At 46.7% G+C, this 18,640-nt stretch overlaps 1 protein-coding gene across 2 annotated transcripts in view; it reads right to left on the bottom strand.

Moving 5' to 3' along the window:
* Window positions 1-18,640, bottom strand: part of TNRC6C (trinucleotide repeat containing 6C) — a 110,865-nt gene that overhangs the window by 6,379 nt on the left and 85,846 nt on the right. Inside the window, exons 13-20 of one of the 2 annotated variants that reach the window (XM_011954035.1) lie at window positions 17,884-17,967; window positions 17,377-17,617; window positions 12,661-12,828; window positions 10,859-11,050; window positions 10,216-10,359; window positions 5,891-6,007; window positions 5,229-5,423; window positions 470-540 (exon numbers count right to left, since the gene is read on the bottom strand). In XM_011954035.1, the coding sequence (XP_011809425.1) occupies window positions 470-540; window positions 5,229-5,423; window positions 5,891-6,007; window positions 10,216-10,359; window positions 10,859-11,050; window positions 12,661-12,828; window positions 17,377-17,617; window positions 17,884-17,967 (1,212 nt within the window). The remainder of the gene's footprint in view (window positions 1-469; window positions 541-5,228; window positions 5,424-5,890; window positions 6,008-10,215; window positions 10,360-10,858; window positions 11,051-12,660; window positions 12,829-17,376; window positions 17,618-17,883; window positions 17,968-18,640) is intronic. The other variant, XM_011954117.1, reaches the window with a different exon arrangement.

Genomic DNA, 18,640 nt, shown 5'->3' with positions numbered 1-18,640 from the left:
GACTCTGTCTCAAAAAAAAAAAAAAAAAAAGTTCTAAAAATACACACATGGGGTCTTGCTATGTTGCCCAGGCTGGTCTCCAACTCTTGGGCTCAGTGATCCCTGGCCTCGACCTCCCAAAGTGCTGGGATTACAGGCGTGAGCTACTGCGCCTGGCCAGGCCCAGCCACTCTTGAATGGGGAGTTGTAAGATAAACAATTCTATTTACAGAGCACACTTTTCCAGCCTCTAGTGGGTAAACAAACAATTCACCAAGAACACAGTTAAAAGAGGCCCCTGGGCCCCATCTGCTGCTGCTGCTGGAGCCAAGCCTGGCACTTGCTCATCTCCTCCCGTGCAGCGTCACCTCTGGACCCTGACCAAGAACCCCCCACTATCCCACCCCACCAGACAGCCTCATCTACATCCAGGGCCAAGAGGGAACCCTCCTTGGATCATGCTCAGCGACACAGGGGCACCGTACTGCACCTGGGGAGTGAGGTTTCGAAGAACGAGCCAGCTGCTGGTTCTTCCTGAGGCGTCGGTGCTCCAGGCAGAACCTGCAACAAGAGGGGAGAACCTGGTTGACAAGGCCCCGTGCCAGTGGATCATGTGGCCTCCCCACCTCTTGCTGTGCTGAAGTGTGGGACAGCACGGGCCAGCACCGCATGATCGAGGACAGCCGTTCTCAGCCTGGGAGGTCCATGCTTTCCTTGGTAAACTAAAACCTCAGAGTCCCTGCAGACCTCCTTCCCACTCCCCGTGGTGACTCTGACTTCCTGGATCTTCCCGCCAGCCCAGGAGACCCGTGTTTTCCCATCTGTGCCAGGAGAGACAGGGGTGATGAGAGGCCTGACAATCTCCAGGAAAGCTCTGGTCTCCACCTCTGCCTGTCCCCAGACCTGGTGTGGAATCAGTGCTCCCAGGTTCTTCTGGTGAATACAACAGAGCACATCCCTAAAGGCTGCTGCTAAAAGGCAGAAACTGTTACTTTCAAACTATCTGATATGGTTTGGCTGTGTCCCCATTCAAATCTCATCTTGAGTCGTAACTCCCATGATTCCCATGTGTTGTGGGAGGAACGTGGTGGGAGGTAATTGAATCATGGGGGCACGTCTTTCCTGTGCTGTTCTCGTGATAGTCTCACAAGATCTGACGGTTTACAAAACTGGAGTTTCTCTGTACAAGCTCTCTTCTGTTCTCTTGTCTGCCACCATGTGAGATGTGCCTTTTACCTTCTGCCATGACTACGAGGCCTCCCCAGCCACGTGGAGTTGTAAGTCCAACAAACCTCTTTCTTTTGTAAATTGCCTCATCTTGGGTATGTCTTTACCAGCTGCATGAAAATGGACTAATAAAGTAAACTGGTACCAGTAGAGTGGGGTGCTGCTGAAAAGATACCTGAAAATGTGGAAGCAACTTTGGAACTGGGTAACAGGCAGAGGTTGGAACTCAAGGCTCAGAAAAAGATGGGAAAATGTGGGACAATTTGGAACGTCCTAGAGACTTGTGAAATGGCTTTGACAAAAAAGCTGATAGGGACATGCAGAACAGGCAGAGGTGCTGCACACCGATTCCTATGGAATCATTATTAATTGGTTCCCCAAGGGCATGTTTAGCTTGAATTGCACCTCTCAGTCTGCGTGCCTCGGCCACACTATGTTCAGCTGATCTGAACAAAATGGTCAGAGGGTAGAAATGATAAGAAGTATGGCAAAAGTTCCTATTATCTGGAACCATGGCGGTATAGTGGCACCTCAACCTCAAATGATATGGCCCGTTGTAGAAGCTAAACATAAGGATTTGTGGAAACTATTAATAGCTTTTAATAAGATCAAAATTTGGGAAAGAATAAAAAAAGCATCTAGAAGAACACTCTACAAACTTGTTTTTGGATATTGCAAAATTAAAAGAACAAATATTTAAAGCATCTCAGGCACACCTGACCTTAATGCCAGGTACTGGAGTGCTAGAAGGAGCTGCAGACAGATTAGCAGCTAGTAACCCATTAAAATGCATACGAACACTTGGAAGCTCTCTGATTTCAATGATGATTGTGCTTTTAATCTGTGTTGTCTTTGTATAGTCTGCAGATGTGGGTCCTGACTCCTGCAAGAAGTAGCTCACCGTGACAAAGCTGCCTTTGCTTTTATTGCTTTGCAAATCAAAGATGGGGGACATGTTGGGAACAGAACCCCCCCCCCCAATCTGGCCATTAAACTGGCCCAAAACTGGCCATAAACAAAATCTCTGCAGCACTGTGACATGTTCATGATGGCCATAATGCCCACACTGGAAGGCTGTGGGTTTACCAGAATGAGGGCAAGGAACACCTGGCCCATCCAAGGCGGAAAACTGCTTAAAGGCATTCTTAAGCCACAAACAATAGCATGAGGGATCTGTGCCTTAAGGACATGCTCCTGCTGCAGATAACCAGCCCAACCCATCCCTTTATTTCGGCCCATCCCTTCCTTTCCCATAAGGGATACTTTCAGTTAATCTAGTATCTATAGAAACAATGCTAATGACTGACTTGCTGTTAATGAATATGTGGGTAAATCTCTGTTCAGGGCTCTCAGCTCTGAAGGCTGTGAGACCCCCGACATCCCACATCGCACCTCTATATTTCTGTGTGTGTCTTTAATTCCTCTAGCACCGCTGGGTTAGCGTTTCCCCAATCAAGCTGGTCTCCGCATGGAAGCAACTTTGGAACTGGGTAACAGGCAGAGGTTGGAACTCAAGGCTCAGAAAAAGATGGGAAATGTGGGAAAGTTTGTAACTTCCTAGAGACTTGTGAAATGGCTTTGACAAAAATGCTGATATGGATATGGACAATAAAGTCCAGGCTGAAGTGGTCTCAGATGACAATGAGGAACTTTCAACTTGAGAGAGATGATTTAGGGTATCTTGCAGAAGAAATTTCTAAGCAGCAAAGCATTCAAGAGGTGACTTGGGTGCTGTTAAAAGCATTCAGTTTTATAAGGGAAGTGGAACATAAAAGTTCAGAAAATAGGCAACTTGGCAATGCTAGGAAATCCCATTTTCTGAGGAAAAATTCAAGCAGGGTGCAGTACCGAGGAGCTGCATGTTAATCCCCAAGACGATGGGGAAAATGGAGACTGTCTCTAGAGCATGATGTAAGAGGTCTTCATAGAAGCCCCTCCCATCACAGGCTCAGAGGCCTACAAGGAAAAAATGGCTTCATAGGCCAGGCCCAGGGTCCACATGCTGTGTGCAGTTTAAGAATTTGATGCCCTGTGTCCCACCTGCTCTGGCTGTGACTAAAAGGGGCCAAGGTACAGCTTGGGCCATGGCTTCAGAGGGTGCAATCTCCAAGCCTTGGCAGCTTCCACGTGGCATTGAGACTCTGGGTGCACAGAAGTGAAGAACTGAGGTTTGGGAACCTCCGCCTAGATTTCGGAGTATGTATGGAAATGCCTGGATGTTCAGACGATAGTTTGCTGCACGGGCAGGGCTCTCATGGAGAACCTCTGCTAGGGCAGTGTGGAAGGGAAATGTGGGGTTGGAGCCCCCACACAAAGTCCCTACTGGGGCACCACCTAGTAGAGCTATGAGAAGAAGGTCACCATCCTCTAGACCCCAGAATGGTAGATCCACTGACAGCTTGCACCGTGTGCCCGGAAAAGCCGCAGACACTCAATACCAGCACATGAAGGCAGCCAAGAGGGAGGCTGTACCCTGAAGAGCTGCCCAATACTATGGCAACCAACCTCTTGCCTAAGCATGACCCAGATGTGAGACATGGAGTAAAAGAAGATCATTTTGGAGCTTTAAGATTTGACTGTCCTGCTGGATTTCAGTCTTGCATGGGATCTGTAGCCCCTTTGTTTTGGCCAATTTCTCCCATTTGGAATGACTGTATTTACCCAATGCCTGTACCCCCATTGTATCTAAGAAGTAACTAACTTGCTTTTGATTTTACAGGCTTGTAGGTGGAAGGGACTTGCCTTATCTCAGATAGACTTTGGACTGTGGACTTCTGAGTTAATGCTGAAATGAAGACTTTGGGGGAACTGCTGGGAAGGCATAATTGGTTTTGAAATGTGAGGACATGAGATTTGGGAGGGATCAGAGGCAGAATGGTATGGTTTGGCTGTGTCCCTACCCAAATCTCATCTTGAATTGTAACTCCCACAATTCCCAAGTTTCATGGAAGGAGCCCAGTGGGAGGTAACTGAATCATGGGGGAAGGTCTTTTCCATACTGTTCTCATGATAGTGAGTCAAGTCTCATGAGATCTGATGGTTTTGAAAATGGGAGTTTCCCCGCACAAGCTCTCTCTCTCCTTGTCTGCCACCATGTGAGACGTGCCTTTCACCTTCTGCCAGGATTGTGAGGCCTCCCCAGTCACGTGGAATTGTTAAGTCTAACAAACCTCTTTCTTTTGTAAATTGCTCAGTCTTGGATATGTCTTCAGCAGCAGTGTGAAAATGGACGAATACACTATCTGTAGCTGATTTTAAAAATTCTGTCATTTATTACTATTATTTTTTTTAGAGACAGGGTCTCACTCTGTCACCCAGGCTGGAGTGCAGTGGCTCAAGCATAGCTCACTGTAGTCTCAATCTCCTGGGCTTGAGCTGTTCTCCCGTCTCAGCCTCCCCAGCAGTTGGGATCACAGGTATGCGCCACTACGCTCCACTTATTTTTTTGTGTGGAGATGGGGTCTCGCTTTGTTGCCCACACTGGTTTAAATCTTCAGTTTCTTCAATTCCCAGTACATTTTTCTCATCTCTGAGGTTCGACACGAAGCACCTGAGAGAAGCTGCAATATTATGAGAGTTGTGTTTTCAAACTCGTGGGGTTTGTTTTGTTTTGGGTCTGGAAAAGCCTTATGTCCCAGTGACATCTTGTGGAGAAGCAAATATAAAAAGCAGAAATCCAGATCCCTGTGCGATGGGGGTTCATGGGGTCTGGCAGACAGCCTAAAGGACTCTGCAGGCCTCTAATGACCCAGCGTGGGCCCTCAATGGGTGCTGGAACCGCCTGGGACCTCTTGGCCCAGAGCAAACCTGCTGTGTGCCGGCACACCTAGGCTGATGCTAAAAACACCAGCCTTACCCAGCTAATGCCCTGGACATCTAGGGCGGCCCTGGTGCCCTCCTAAGCCCTCCCAGGCTCCAGAGTTAGAGGCAGGGGTCCTTACAAAGGAGTTACAGGACAAAGTGGTAAGCACATCCCCTAAAAGGTAAGGCCCCCATTGGAACACGAGGAGCATGGAGCTTACCTGAGGAGTAGGAGCTGGTCCAGCCGAGGGGGCTGGCACCCCAGGTGGAGGAGGGCTTGGGATTGGTTAACCCTGGAGGTGGTCTCGTGGGTGCAGTAGTGTTTCTGGGCACCTTCCACAGTTCATGAGACAGAGAGGCTTGCGTGTGGGAGGCAGGGCCAGAGGACCACGTGGATTTAATGTCTGACAGTTTACCTAGAAAGGCAGAGAGACGGAGAACATGCCGTCTTGAGACAAACACTGCTGTGTCTGGGGAGCCACACAGAGTGCTAACACTAGCAGACTGTGTGAGAGGCAAAGAAACACCAAGTCAAGCCCCTGGCAAACTCAAGTAACTGCAAATTCCCAGAAGTGTTTTGCCTCTAAGTTTTCAAAACCTGGCATACCCCTTGTCTTGTGGCCATGGGGGAAAGGAAGAGAAAAGGCAATGGGCCCACACACGTGCATGGAGAAGACGTTACCACTTCCAAGTGTGTAAAAGCTGATGTGCCCAAGGTGCCCACTGTGCCTGGGCAAGGCCCCCACCCATCCTCTGTCATGCCACACGGCCTCCCAGCTCAGGGAGTGAGTAAAGAGCCAATAGGAAAAGCTGGGGCCTGTCAAAGTTTTGTTTGGAGAAAGAAAGAAAATGCTACCTGCAAGTCTAGAGGCCAGGCGCGTACCTGCAACGCTAGGTGCGGATGCAATGCTGCTGAAAGAGCTACTGTAGCCGGAGGCACTGAGCGGCCAGGCACTCGAGGAAGGCAGCGTGGCATTCTGAGATGATGGCGGGGAGGACCCTGCAGAACCAAACACGGCACTGAGCACGGTGGTGGCGGTGTCCGGGTTCGTGACTCTAACTGCAGGGTGTGAGAATCTTAACCATCAAGAACCAACCTCTCCCGAGGCTGCCATTTAATAGAAGTCTGAACATGAAAGTGTCATGTGGGAAGGAAGAAACAGGGCATGCCTCCTACTCTGGGTCCCTGTAGCCACTCAGGGAGGCCTGGGATGTTGCTGAAGGCGGAGGAATCAAAGGGCAAGAAGCAGCACGAGCTTCTTTTGAGAATTCCCGCCAGAATGCTTAAAATACCATGTCAGAGTTTTAAAGCACCACATTGATTTCCTCTCCCAAATAACAGAAAATAAAAATCCAGGGCAATCTACTCCTTTCACAGTTCAAACAATGGTTACAAAATAGAAGAACAAAACTCCAAGCCTTTCATTACAAAATGTGCCATAAAAATTCGAACATTTCTTCTGACTGGGGTGTCCCATCAGCTTCCACTCATATTTTGCTTAAAATTTTTTTTTTTTAGAGATGGGGCTGTTGCAATGTCGCCCACGCTGCGGCACAGTGGCTGTTTATAGGCGTGATCACAGTGCACAGCAGCCTCAACCTCCTGGGCTCGGTGATCCTCTTGCCTCAGCCTCCTGAGCGGCAGGGACCACAGGTGCCACCACACCCGGCTCATGATTCCCTTTTTAAATACATGAATAATTAAGAGACATCTGTCCTAATAACTGTGTATATGGATTTGAGTTATTCCATCCCTAGGACTGTAGTTTTTTGAGGAAAGCTTGTCCCTGTGCCTGAAAGGGAGATTTGGGGTAAACGGGCCATCCTTAAGGCACCTTGATCCCTTGTGTGAAAGCTCAGCTCCTCGCTGCTTGGTTTTATTTTGTATTTTCTAATGTGACTCCCCCTTTCAACTCTGTGAAGAAAGCAAGAAGCTGGATAAGAAGAGTGAGGACAGAGTAATGGTGACAGATGGGGTGAATGCAGGATGGAAAGAGCTCTCAATGGGACAATAACTCTGCCAGTGCATGGATCCTGGCTAGTAGAGGGAACATAAGCACAGTCTGGCTGTTAAACTGATGACCACAAACAGAATCGGATGGTTTTTGAAAAGCCATGGCATCTCAGCTGTAGGCCCACATGACGTTGTGCAGTGAATAACCAGGCATGTGGCACCTCCTGGACACATGCAGTGTCCAACCTGCACAGCTGTTTGCAGCTGCCCTGCTGCAAGTGACCTCTTTAGAATGAGGGCACCAGAGTCGAGGAAAGTTGGCATTTATGGGTAATCTGCAGGTCTTCACTTTTATTTTTTCCAATTTTTATTTTGGGTTCTGGGAGTCCACGTGCAGGTCTGTCACACAGGTGGACTGTGTGTTGTGGGGGTGTGTTGTAGAGATCAATCCATCACCTAGGTAGTGAGCATAGTACCTGACAGGCAGTTTTTCAATCCTCCCCTTCCTCCCACCCTCTACCCTCCAACAGGCCCGCTGTCTGCTGCTCCCTTCTTTGTGTTATGTAAACTCAGGCTGTCTGTTTTCTGTTCCTGTGTTAATTTGCTCAGGAAGGTCTTTACTTTAAAAAGGTGTCAGCTTGGCCGGGCGCAGTGGCTCAGGCATTTAATCCCAGCACTTTGAGAGGCCTTTTCTTTTCTTTTTTTTGAGACAGAGTCTCGTTCTGTCGCCCAGGCTGGAGTGCGGTGGCGGGATCTGGGCTCACTGCAAGCTCCGCCTCCTGGGTTCACGCCATTCTCCTGCCTCAGCCTCCCAAGTAGTCTACAGACGACCACTGCCACGCCCGGCTAATTTTTTGCATTTTTAGTAGAGACGGGGTTTCACCGTGTTAGCCAAGATAGTCTCGATCTCCTGACCTCGTGATCCACCCGCCTCAGCCTCCCAAAGTGCTGGGATTACAGGCGTGAGCCACCGCGCCCGGCTCTTTTTTTTTTTTTTGAGACGAAGTCTTGCTCTGTCAGAGTGCAGTGGCCCAATCACAGCTCACTGCAGTCCTGACATTCCCAAGCTCAAGTGATTCTCTTGTCTCAGCTTCCTGAGTAGCTGGAACCACCGATGTGTGCCACTACACCAAGCTAATTTTTTCATTTTTAATTTTTTGTAGAGATAGGGTCTCATATTGCCCAGCTGGTTTCAAATTCCTGGCCTCAAGTGATTCTCCCACCTTGGCCTCCCAACGTGCTGGGATTACAGGTGTGAGCCACTGTGCTCAGCCTGCTAGTGCTTTCTGGTTAGCAACTTCTACGTGAAGAGATGTTCATTGTACTCCCCTTTCTTTCAGTAACAAACCCTAATGTATCCTTAAATACAACCAAGAGAGGTACCAGAGTAGAGGAACAAGGTTCCTAGTGCTGGTCATGAGCTGAAGGGGAGGACTGGCATGAGCCACCTGAGCTGGCTGCTGCTGAATACTGATTGATGTCTGTGCACAAGTGCCAGGGCAGGCTCAAGCACCCGGGAAGTCAAATGATGTTCACTTGGAGCTACAAGTCACCCAGGTTGGCTGGCTGGCTGGTTCTTAGGCTTAGGGTTGGAGATGCCACTGCCTTGCCTTATCTCAATGGCCAATGCATTTCTTAGGCTGAGGTTCTCTTCTGCCCTCCCTGCAAGTCGATTTCCTTAACTGGACAGGCTATGGAGCTGGAGGACAGCTGCATGTGGAGCTGGAGAAGAGCTGCCACGTGTTTCTCAGGCCATCTTCATCACATTATGGCACACTCAGGTGATGGCGGAGGCCACTCCCAGTGGCCCTGGTTCTGCCTGGAGGCTAAGGGGCCACTTGATCCTTCATCTGGGCACCACTCAGGGAGCTCTGCCACGTATTAAGCAACTTCGATTCTTTCCAACTTCCCTTATGACCTGGATCTGTACAACCTGCATCCCACTTCTCCACAACCCTCAAAATATGCTAACTTTTCCTGTCAGGCACAACCCTGGTGCCCCACCAGGTATGACAAGCAGGGAGGGCTGGGTCTCTGATTCTGGCTGGCGCCTCACCTGTCCTCTGCCACACGGCTCCCTTTTGGGCACCACTTGGCTGTGTCTGACAGCAGGGACACCCATAACACCCCTGCTCTGAAAAGCAGCTGCATCCGAAAAGCAGCTGTGTAACCCCAAGGACTACACAGCATTAAATAGACAGGGCAATCTGTACTCATGTTGGCTTTCCAGTCAAACCACAGATACATTTAGAAGCCTATCACTTTAAAGAACCACAGAAGCAGTCAGGTACACTGGCTCACACGCCTGTAATCCCAGCACTTTTGGGAGGCCGAGTCAGGTGGATCACTTGAGGTCAGGAGTTCGAGATCAGCCTAGCCAACAAGGTGAAACACCGTCTCTACTAAAAATAGAAAAAATTAGCTGGGTGTGGTGGTGCACGCCTGTAGTCCCAGCTCCTCGGGAGGCTGAGGCATGAGAATCACTTGAGCCTGGGAGGCGGGTGGAGGTTGCAGTGAGCCAAGATCACCCCACTATACTCCAGCCTGGGCAAACGAACAAGAATCTGTCTCAAAAAAAAAAAAAAAAGAAAGAAAGAAAGAAAGAAAGAAAAGAAGCAAACACAAAATACAAGGCTCCAATGAGTCATATTTCAAGTGGGAAACTTAATGTTTTGGGAACTACCGAGGTGGCCTTATTAGTGGTAGTACCTATGGCAATCTAGCTTTTTCTTCCACAAAATAGCATGCTGTGGTAAAACTTTATCAGAGATGGCACTTTTATGATAAGACATTACTTATTAATAAATTCAGCAGCATGGGTGACACCTGAGGTCAGGAGTTCGAGACCAGCCTGGCCAACACAGCGAAACCCTGTCTCTACTAAAAATACAAAAATCAGCCTGGTATGGTGACACATGCCTGTAATTCCAGCTACTTGGGAGGCTGAGGCAGGAGAGTCGCTTGAACTCAGGAGGTGGAGATTGCAGAGCTGAGATCATGCCACTACATTCCAGCCTGGGCGACAGAGTGAGACTTCATCTCAAAAAAAAAAAAAAAAAAAAATCCAGCAGAAACTCAAATTGATGTCCATTTCCCCATAAGCACTAACTGCCGTCTCTTCATGCTGCTTCAGATGACTGCTTCAACTGTGCCTTGTATCATCCCTGCCTCAGAGCCCAACCTGTCACCCCTGACATCTCCAAATGGGTCTAGAGAGACCGTCCACGCAGAGACAGGCAGAGCAGCACCCTCACCTCCACTCTTGAGGAGGTAGCGGTTGACATCCTGGATGGTGGTATTGATGGTAGGCCCAGTGGGGACACTGCCAGGAGTGACGTCAGGGTCATTCTCAGGGTCAATATTCTGCAGTCCTTTCCATGGAACTCCCGGATGGAATTCTGTTTAAGAAACCCAAACGAGAAGCCACAGATCAGAACATCTGCACACTGATTCATGACATTTTAAAAGATGTTTCGTCCTGTTTGTAGAAATTTTTATAATCTACTAATTAAATGAGAGGTACACTTTATACTCTTGATACTCTCTTTCATTAAAACAATCAATCCTTTGGAACAAACTAGAACCAGATATTATAGCTATCATATTAAGACAGTTTTCACAGAGTCGGAACAGTTTTACCAGATGGTATACAGTGTGCTTCCTCCCTGCCACCCCTTCCACTTCTCATGTTGAACTAAGGGATTACAGAAAAATGCCTGATGCTAACAATACCCAAAATTGATCTGACAAATGGATTTCCAAGGAAAATGCCAAAGCTGCTCTGGGCTTAACGCTTCCAGATCCTTAGCTCAGGATCCTCTCAGCCTCATCACTCTCTGCAGGCTTGGAGCGTGTTCTGACCTGCTGCTGTTGCATGGAAGTGTTGCACGGTCTTACCTGGGGGCCAGTTGATGCTAGAGCCATTTGAGATTTTATCACTGTCAGATTTGGCACGTGACCAGCTATGGGGAACAGCTACGGGAGGACTGGCTGGTGACTCACTGTTCTGGATTAAATCGTACCGGCCATAGGAGTCATCAATGGAGGACTTACCTGGAGGCCCAATGCTTAGACCTCCAGGGATAGCACCTATGGGGACAATAGGAAACAAAGAAGTGAGTGAATACCCTCCAGTTGAGAGACAGCAGAAGATACCCTAAGCCTCCCTATGCACTTTCTGTTCTAGGTCCAATGCCTTGCTCTATTCGGTTACATGAATTGTAAGGCTTGGTCTGTCTAGGATTCTGTAAGAATCAATGACTTTTTTTTTTTTTTTTTTTTTTGAGACAATGTCTTACTCTGTTGTCCAGGCTGGAGTGTAGTGATGTGATCAGGGCTCACTGCAGCCTCAACCTCCTGGGCTCAAGTGATTCTCCCACCTTGGCCTCCCAAGTAGCTGGGACTACAGGTGTGAGCCACCATGCCTGGCCAGTGACTATTTAAGTTAGCTCCAATTTCAGCCCTGAAAGACCGAAAGCCCTGAAGAACAATTTTAGTTTGTCCAGTTAGAAATCTTTATAAAATACATATCCATACCATGGGAAGCTGCCCTTAATAAACCTTTTTGGGGACAACTTATGGGTCTTCGTGATTAGTTATCAAATTTGCTCTTACCTCTTCCCTCCTTTTAGTCTGAAACCCTCACTCTGGAAGAACACAGTGGATGTTAAAAATTCATACAGAACCAAACCAACCAGCCATAGGCAGCAAGGCCCTCCTGCTAAGAAACATGCCAGCAGTGTGTGATGGTTTTCTGTAAGTTAACCATGAGACATAGTTTCCTTTTTCTTTTTAGAATGCTTTGTATCAAGACAGAACTACGTAACCTATTGAATTTCCTTTGCTGTTTATTCTACCAGCAAGTTCAGAGCTAAATTTAATGCTTGAGAGTGAGAGTACCTCCTACGGTTATCATTTTTGCTTCCACCTTACTGGTGTGTCCATCAGTAACGAGTTCCTGATGGGGACACCAGTTTGGAGTAAGACAGACTGCTGGGATGGAGGGGAATAACCAACAGAAATGCACCCTAGTATTTACAGCTGCAGTTCCCATACATACTGCATATTTGATTTTCTCTTTGTGTCTTACTATTTTATTGAAAATATTTCAGCAGACTCAAGCTTTTGTTGACGAATATAGATATAAAAAAAAAAAAGTACATAGTACATACATATACTCCTGCATCAACTTTTTTTGCTCGTTAACTTAATACGTTCTGGATATTACTACATCTTTCTACTTTTTTTTTTTTTTTTTGAGACAGAGTCTCACTCTGTCGCCCGGGCTGGAGTACAGTGGCCGGATCTCGGCTCACTGCAAGCTCCGCCTCCTGGGTTTACGCCATTCTCCTGCCTCAGCCTCCCGAGTAGCTGGGACTACAGGCACTCGCCACCACGCCCGGCTAGTTTTTTGTATTTTTTAGTAGAGACGGGGTTTCACCGTGTTAGCCAGGATGGTCTCGATCTCCTGACCTCGTGATCCGCCCGTCTCGGCCTCCCAAAGTGCTGGGATTACAGGCTTGAGCCACCGCGCCCGGCCTAGCTGAGATCTTATATGCACTGTAATGGAATGGGTTATTTTAAACCCAACTTTCAGTGCTCAATTCTTAGAAAAGTATAGAATGGGCACGTTATACAACAGGAAGATCGATTACTAAGCCAGCAGTGATCCCACCACAGGCATCTTAGCCCAGACGTACCATGCTTGCTAGGGTTCTGCTCCAGGGGGGATGCGGCACTGGGCAAGTTATCCATGGAGTTGGGGTGCGTCCACTGGGGGAGGCGTGACTGGGACTGGGATGGGTCCTTCACCGACAAGCCACCGGTCATGTCCATGCTGTTGACATTCATGTTAGGGTTCAGTCCAGCTAAAGAGAGAGATGCGATTAGGATTCGCCTGCTCCTCTAAAAGACTTCATTCTAAAGTTCTCCTACAGAAGCTATTTCAGTCTTCGCTTACCAGCAAAATTTTTTTTGTTTTTTGAGATGGAGTCTTGCTCTTGTTGCCCGGGCTAGAGTGCAATGGCACGATCTTGGCTCACTGCAACCTCCGCTTCCTGGGTTTAAGCGATTCTCCTGCCTCAGCCTCCCAAGTAGATGGGATACAACAAAATATTTTAACTGTAACTTTTAGTGCTGGTGAAAAAATACTTTTTATCTTCATAACAGCATGTACTTCTCGGAATATTACTCCTAAATTAAGGTGAAAATGTGAATAGTCTTTGATTAAGTGAGGCCCACGACTCTCTTCACTTTACTTGTTTCAGTGCTGGATAAACATGGTCCTAAGGCTTCTCAGAGTCCACAGGAAAACAGAAAAAGTCCAAACTATTAGGAAAATCTTTTCTGGTTTTGGGATATCTTATGGAAATCTTATGGAAACTCATTGGGTCAAAAACACTTTTCCAGAACTCTAAAGTACCACCTATGAAACAGACTGATAGGATAATTCAGTTCTACCTTCAGTGAGTTTCCTTTACAAAAGTCTGCTCTGAAAGAGTTTGTGAATTAAATATCAAACTACTTTTAAGGAACTGAACTATTTGACAGATGGGGTGCTGCCATATGCCCCCAGCTGGGATGGTGAGCTGAGGCTTCTGAGCTCATTTCTTATGGCGAAAAGCAGGTAGCTGGTTATCTGTCCAGGACCTGTACTAAGCTAGGTTAATAAAGAAAGACGATGAAGAAGGAAGACAATGATAAAAAGGTGGAAGTAAAGACTTTCTGATGAGGATACCAGTTTGGAGCAGGACAGACTACTTGTTTGGAAGGGAATAATGAGCAGAAGGGTCCCCCCCCTTGGATTTCCAGCTGCAGTTCCCATGACCACATACATACTCCACAGATCCTTACCATATGCACAACTATGCCACATGGTATGTAAGCACAGTGAGCCTCTACTACTAAGCCAGGTGCTGAACATTCTGGTTCTTACCTTTATTTCAGAGGCTGCAAATTCAAATGCCCATAGGAGCCAACTGGGCCATGCACATGAAGAGGTGGGCCTTACGGGGACTGTGGCAAACCAGAGGGTCTGTCCTGTCTAAATAAACAGGTGCTACTGGGGCCAACCACTTATTGCTACATGGAACACAGACCCACTAAAGCCATTTTTAAGAGAAACCAAAAGCCACTTTCCCCAACTTTTGAATGCTGGCATTAACACACGCCTACGCACATGCACATACATGCTTCGCAGACTTAACAAAACGCCTTTGCAAGCCCATCAGTGCCACGGGGCTGCCTACTTGCAATCTCTGAGTTCTCTTTGTTTCAGCTTGTACAGATATAGTCAGGTAAGGTGGCAACAATGTCAGGGCTTCAACCTGGCCTTCGGAACGCTCCAAATTCCACAATTTGGCCCCAACCCATCTCTCCCAACTTTCCCCTCTGGGAAAGTCAGCTAGACTGGCCTGGCCCTTGCAAAATGGGCCCCTGAAACAGGCCAGGCCTCTTTCTTCTGTGCTATGTGAGGCTTCCCCTTCATTTGGAAAGGCTTCCCCTTTATTTACTGTAATGCTATCTAATCATTTGAGGTTCAAGCTTAATACTATTCTCTGATTTTTCTTTCACCACTCAAAGTGAAAGTGAACTTTTCCTTCTCTAGACCCCTGTGAGAATCACATGACACTGGTATCAAGGTTATTTTTCCCTGTTTATATGCCTGCTCTTCCCATCTAAATGACGAACTCCAGGTGGCAAAAGACTGAGAATAACAAGGACAGGCTGAATGTGAGGGAAGGAAGGTAGCTGGGAGCCCCCACTACTGACCATGGGCTGCTGGTTTCTTTACATGAATTGTTGAGTTTCTAATAGGCTCTTCAACATAGGTGCTGATGCAGAGAAATGCTGAGAGCCAGCAAGATAGGCAATTTTACAACTAAAGTTTCCTATACTTTATTAGTTATTTGTTTTTAATACATTTATAACTTCACTGTGAATATTATAAAATATTATCCAAATTATTTTTCAACTAATTTCAAAGATTCACTGCATGAATTCTTTAACTTGTACTAAGAGAAAAAATCCTTAAGAGTAAAGATAAGTGGCCGGGCATGGTGGCTCATACCTGTAGTCCCACCAGCACTTTGGGAGGCCGAGGTGGGTGGATCACCTGAGGTCAGGAGTTCGAGACCAGCCTGGCCAACATGGTGAAACTCAGTTTTACTAAAAAAACAAAAATTAGCCAGGCGTGGTGATACATGCCTGTAATCCCATCAACTTGGAAGGCTGAGGCAGGAGAATCGCTTGAATTCAGAAGGTGGAGGTCGCAGTGAGCCGAGATTGCGCCATTGCACTGCAGCCTGGGCAACAGAGCAAGACTCCATCTCAAAATAAATAAATAAATAAATAAATAAAATAAAAAAAGTCATGATAAGTGTACTTTATCTTCCAAATATAGGTTAAGAAGACAGGTGAATACTAGAAAGCTGAAGCTAACGTATTTTAGGATAATAGGTGGAATGAAATTTGTTTCTAAAACAGAAGCACTTACATAAGTAGCTGACATTTTACAAAGTGTTTGCTATGTGCTAGGCACTATTTAAGGACTTTACATATTAGGCCGGGTGTGATGGCTCATGTCTGTAATCACAGCACTTTGGGAAGCTGAGACCAGGAGGATCACTTGAGGCCAGGAGTTTGAGGCTGCAATGAGCTATCATCATGCCACTGCACTCCAGCCAAAAAAAAAGAAAAGAGGCCGGGAGTGGTGGCTCATGCCTGTAATCCCAGCACTTTAGGAGGCCAAGGCAGATGGATCACAAGGTCAGGAGATTGAGACCATCCTGGCTAATACGGCGAAGCCCCGTCTCTACTAAAAATACAAAAAATTAGCTGGGTGTGCCGAGATCGCACCCCTGCACTCCAGCCTAGGCAACAGAGAGAGACTCCGTCTCCAAAAAAAAAAAAAGAGAGAACTTTACATATTAGCTTATTTAATCTTTAAAACAAACCTAGGAGTTAAGTATTTCCACATTACAGATGAAGAAATTAAGGTATGGCTGGGTATGGTGTCTCGGGCCTGTAATCCTAACACTTAGGGAGGATCACTTGAGGCCAGGAGTTTGAGACTTGCCTGGGCAACACAGAAAGACCCTGTCTCTAATGAAAAAAAAAAAGAAAGAAATTGAGGCAAAAAGCAGCCAGGCAAGTCGCCCAAGTTAGTAGTGAGCCTGTTGGTGGTGAGTTGGGACTCAAACCTAGGCAGTCTAATTCCTAAGTCAGGTCTTAACTACTTAAGACACAAAGGGTGTTAATGGATGAGACAATAATTAAGGAACGAGATCATCTAGTCTAGTATTTATCAATCTCATATTAAAGATATATCACATTTATAATATGTCAAGTAAAAAGTGTTCAAATGATTACAATACACCGCCCTTTTGAGAGACATTGAATAGAATTAGATACATGAATATTATCTGCTGGTAGCAAATTCACTACCACTCAACTGGCCTTAGGCCCTTTACAGATTATTTTCCAAGTTACTGATACCCTTTGTCCTGCATCTACAGACTCTAATAGCAATCAACAGACAAGCCTGAAGTGCTTTCACTAAGTTCTGAATTCTTACAGCAAATTAGTCCATGCAGAATCAATTTACTCATTTATACCCTCTGGTGTCTTCAGGTATGTGAGCTGTGTCTCTCCTGGCAGGCCTGACCTTGAGGCCTGGCACCATGTCTTATAGTGACCTGCAGGTTTCATGTGCCAAGTGTGCTTCTACAAGTTAGATTTCAATATACATATGTTGATTTCATTGATTATACAAATCACATTTCATACAAAATGAGTTGTATCAACAACCACTGCTTTTTAAGAAGTACTTTTAATGTAAATCTGAATACTTTTACTGACCAAACCATTATAAAGTCTTCTCTGCGGTTTAGGCTGGAGGAAGTGGCTGGTAAAGGACAGTTCACAGTAGACTAGGAACAGAACAAACTCTGGAGATGTGACAATGGAAACGAGATTTTGGAGGCTCTGACTGGTACCACCTTTAAAGGTTTTATACTGAGAGTATTGTGGCAGCAGCAAAACTCCTGCTCTATAGAACACGGTTAGTGTTGTTCCCTTATTAAAAATCCTTGAGGCTGGGAATGGTGGCTCACATCTGTAAACCCAGCACTTTAAGAGGCTGAGGTGGGAGGATTGCTTGAGCCCAGGAGTTCGAGACCAGCCTGGGCAACGTGGTGAGACCCCATTTCTCCAAAAAATAATAAAAAACTTTTTTTAAAATTAAAAAGCCTTGAGATACCTGTTCTCTGATTTTGTCTGGGGCTGCATTTCCAACAGGCTATGGTTTCAGCGCTGGCCAGTCCTCCTAACCACTGAAATGCTGCCCTGGCTACCACATATGGACTCCAGGTACCCTCTCTACCTGATGTGGCTGTTGAAGACCATGGGACACTCACCAAGAGGGTAAGGAGCAAAGGTGTTGGGTGAAGACTGCTGCTCTTTGGTCTGCAGGTCAGGTAGGCCGGGAGTCTGCGGGTGCGAGGGGAAGCTGTCCATGGCCGATTTGCCTGCAGAGGGGTGCAGAGACAGGTGCGGCGGGGGCGGTGGCGGTGGTGGCTGCTTCACGAGCAGGGCCTGGGCCAGCTGGCGCTGGTGCTGCTGGATCTGCTGCTGCAGATTAGTGATTGTGCGCGCAACCTGGCAGGCAGAGACATAGGTGCGTTAACCAGGTGGGAAGGGACACTCATGGCTTGTCTAGGGACCAAGTGAATTCTTCATTGTCTTTATGCTGAGGCCACCACTGGCTAGGTCAACCTCCTCCCAAGCCTAGCTGAACCCAGGAATTTTCCAAGGAAGGCTTGGCTAGAGAAAAATAAAAGATCATTTAATAGTTCATCAATTAGCATCTCTTCTATCAGGGAAAATTATAGCTCATGATAAAAATCAATCTGGGTAGCACCTACTTGCTGCTCCTGTTGTCTCATGGATCCGGACACATTACGCTGGGCCTGTAACATCTGCTGCTGGATTTGTAAACGTTGGTATGCCTGTTGACAGAAAGAAGAGTTAAAATAGCATAATAATTAAGTATAAGTTGAACTAATGGTTCAACTTTCTGACATTAGTTAAAAAACAAAAAAAGAGAACCTAGCCACTCTTCTTGGCCCATACTGGGGCTGACACATACTCTTTTTTTTTTTTCAGATGGAGTCTCGCTCTGTCACCTAGGCTGGAGTGCAATGGCGCGATCTCAGCTCACTGCCACTTCTGCCTCCCGGGTTCAAGAAATTCTCCTGCCTCAGTCTCCCGAGTAGCTGGGATTAGTCACGTGCCACATTGCCCAGCTAATTTTTGTACTTTTAGTAGAGACAGGGTTTCATTATTTTGGCCAGGCTGGTCTCAAACTACTGACCTCATGATCTGCCCGCCTCAGCCTCCCAAAGTGCTGGGATTACAGGCATGAGCCAATGCGCCCAGTTGTGGCTGACACATATTCTGGAGGCACAGAGCACTTTTAAAAGATTAATGTCTTATCCACTTTTTTAGTGTACAGAATTAGAAAAAATCACAGAGTCAATACCCATTTAGTGTTGGTGATGATGTTGATCAGCAAATATTTTTCATTTAATGAAAAGATCAAAATTCTTCTGCTTGATTCATACAAACTTAAAACCACCACCACCACCACCCCCGCCCCCAGCTCCACTCTCAGTAGCCCGA

The sequence above is a fragment of the Colobus angolensis genome, unplaced genomic scaffold (genome assembly GCF_000951035.1).
Source record: "Colobus angolensis palliatus isolate OR3802 unplaced genomic scaffold, Cang.pa_1.0 Scaffold1, whole genome shotgun sequence".
In the NCBI taxonomy this organism is placed as follows: domain Eukaryota; kingdom Metazoa; phylum Chordata; class Mammalia; order Primates; family Cercopithecidae; genus Colobus; species Colobus angolensis.
This window is presented reverse-complemented; position numbering and strand designations above follow the sequence as displayed.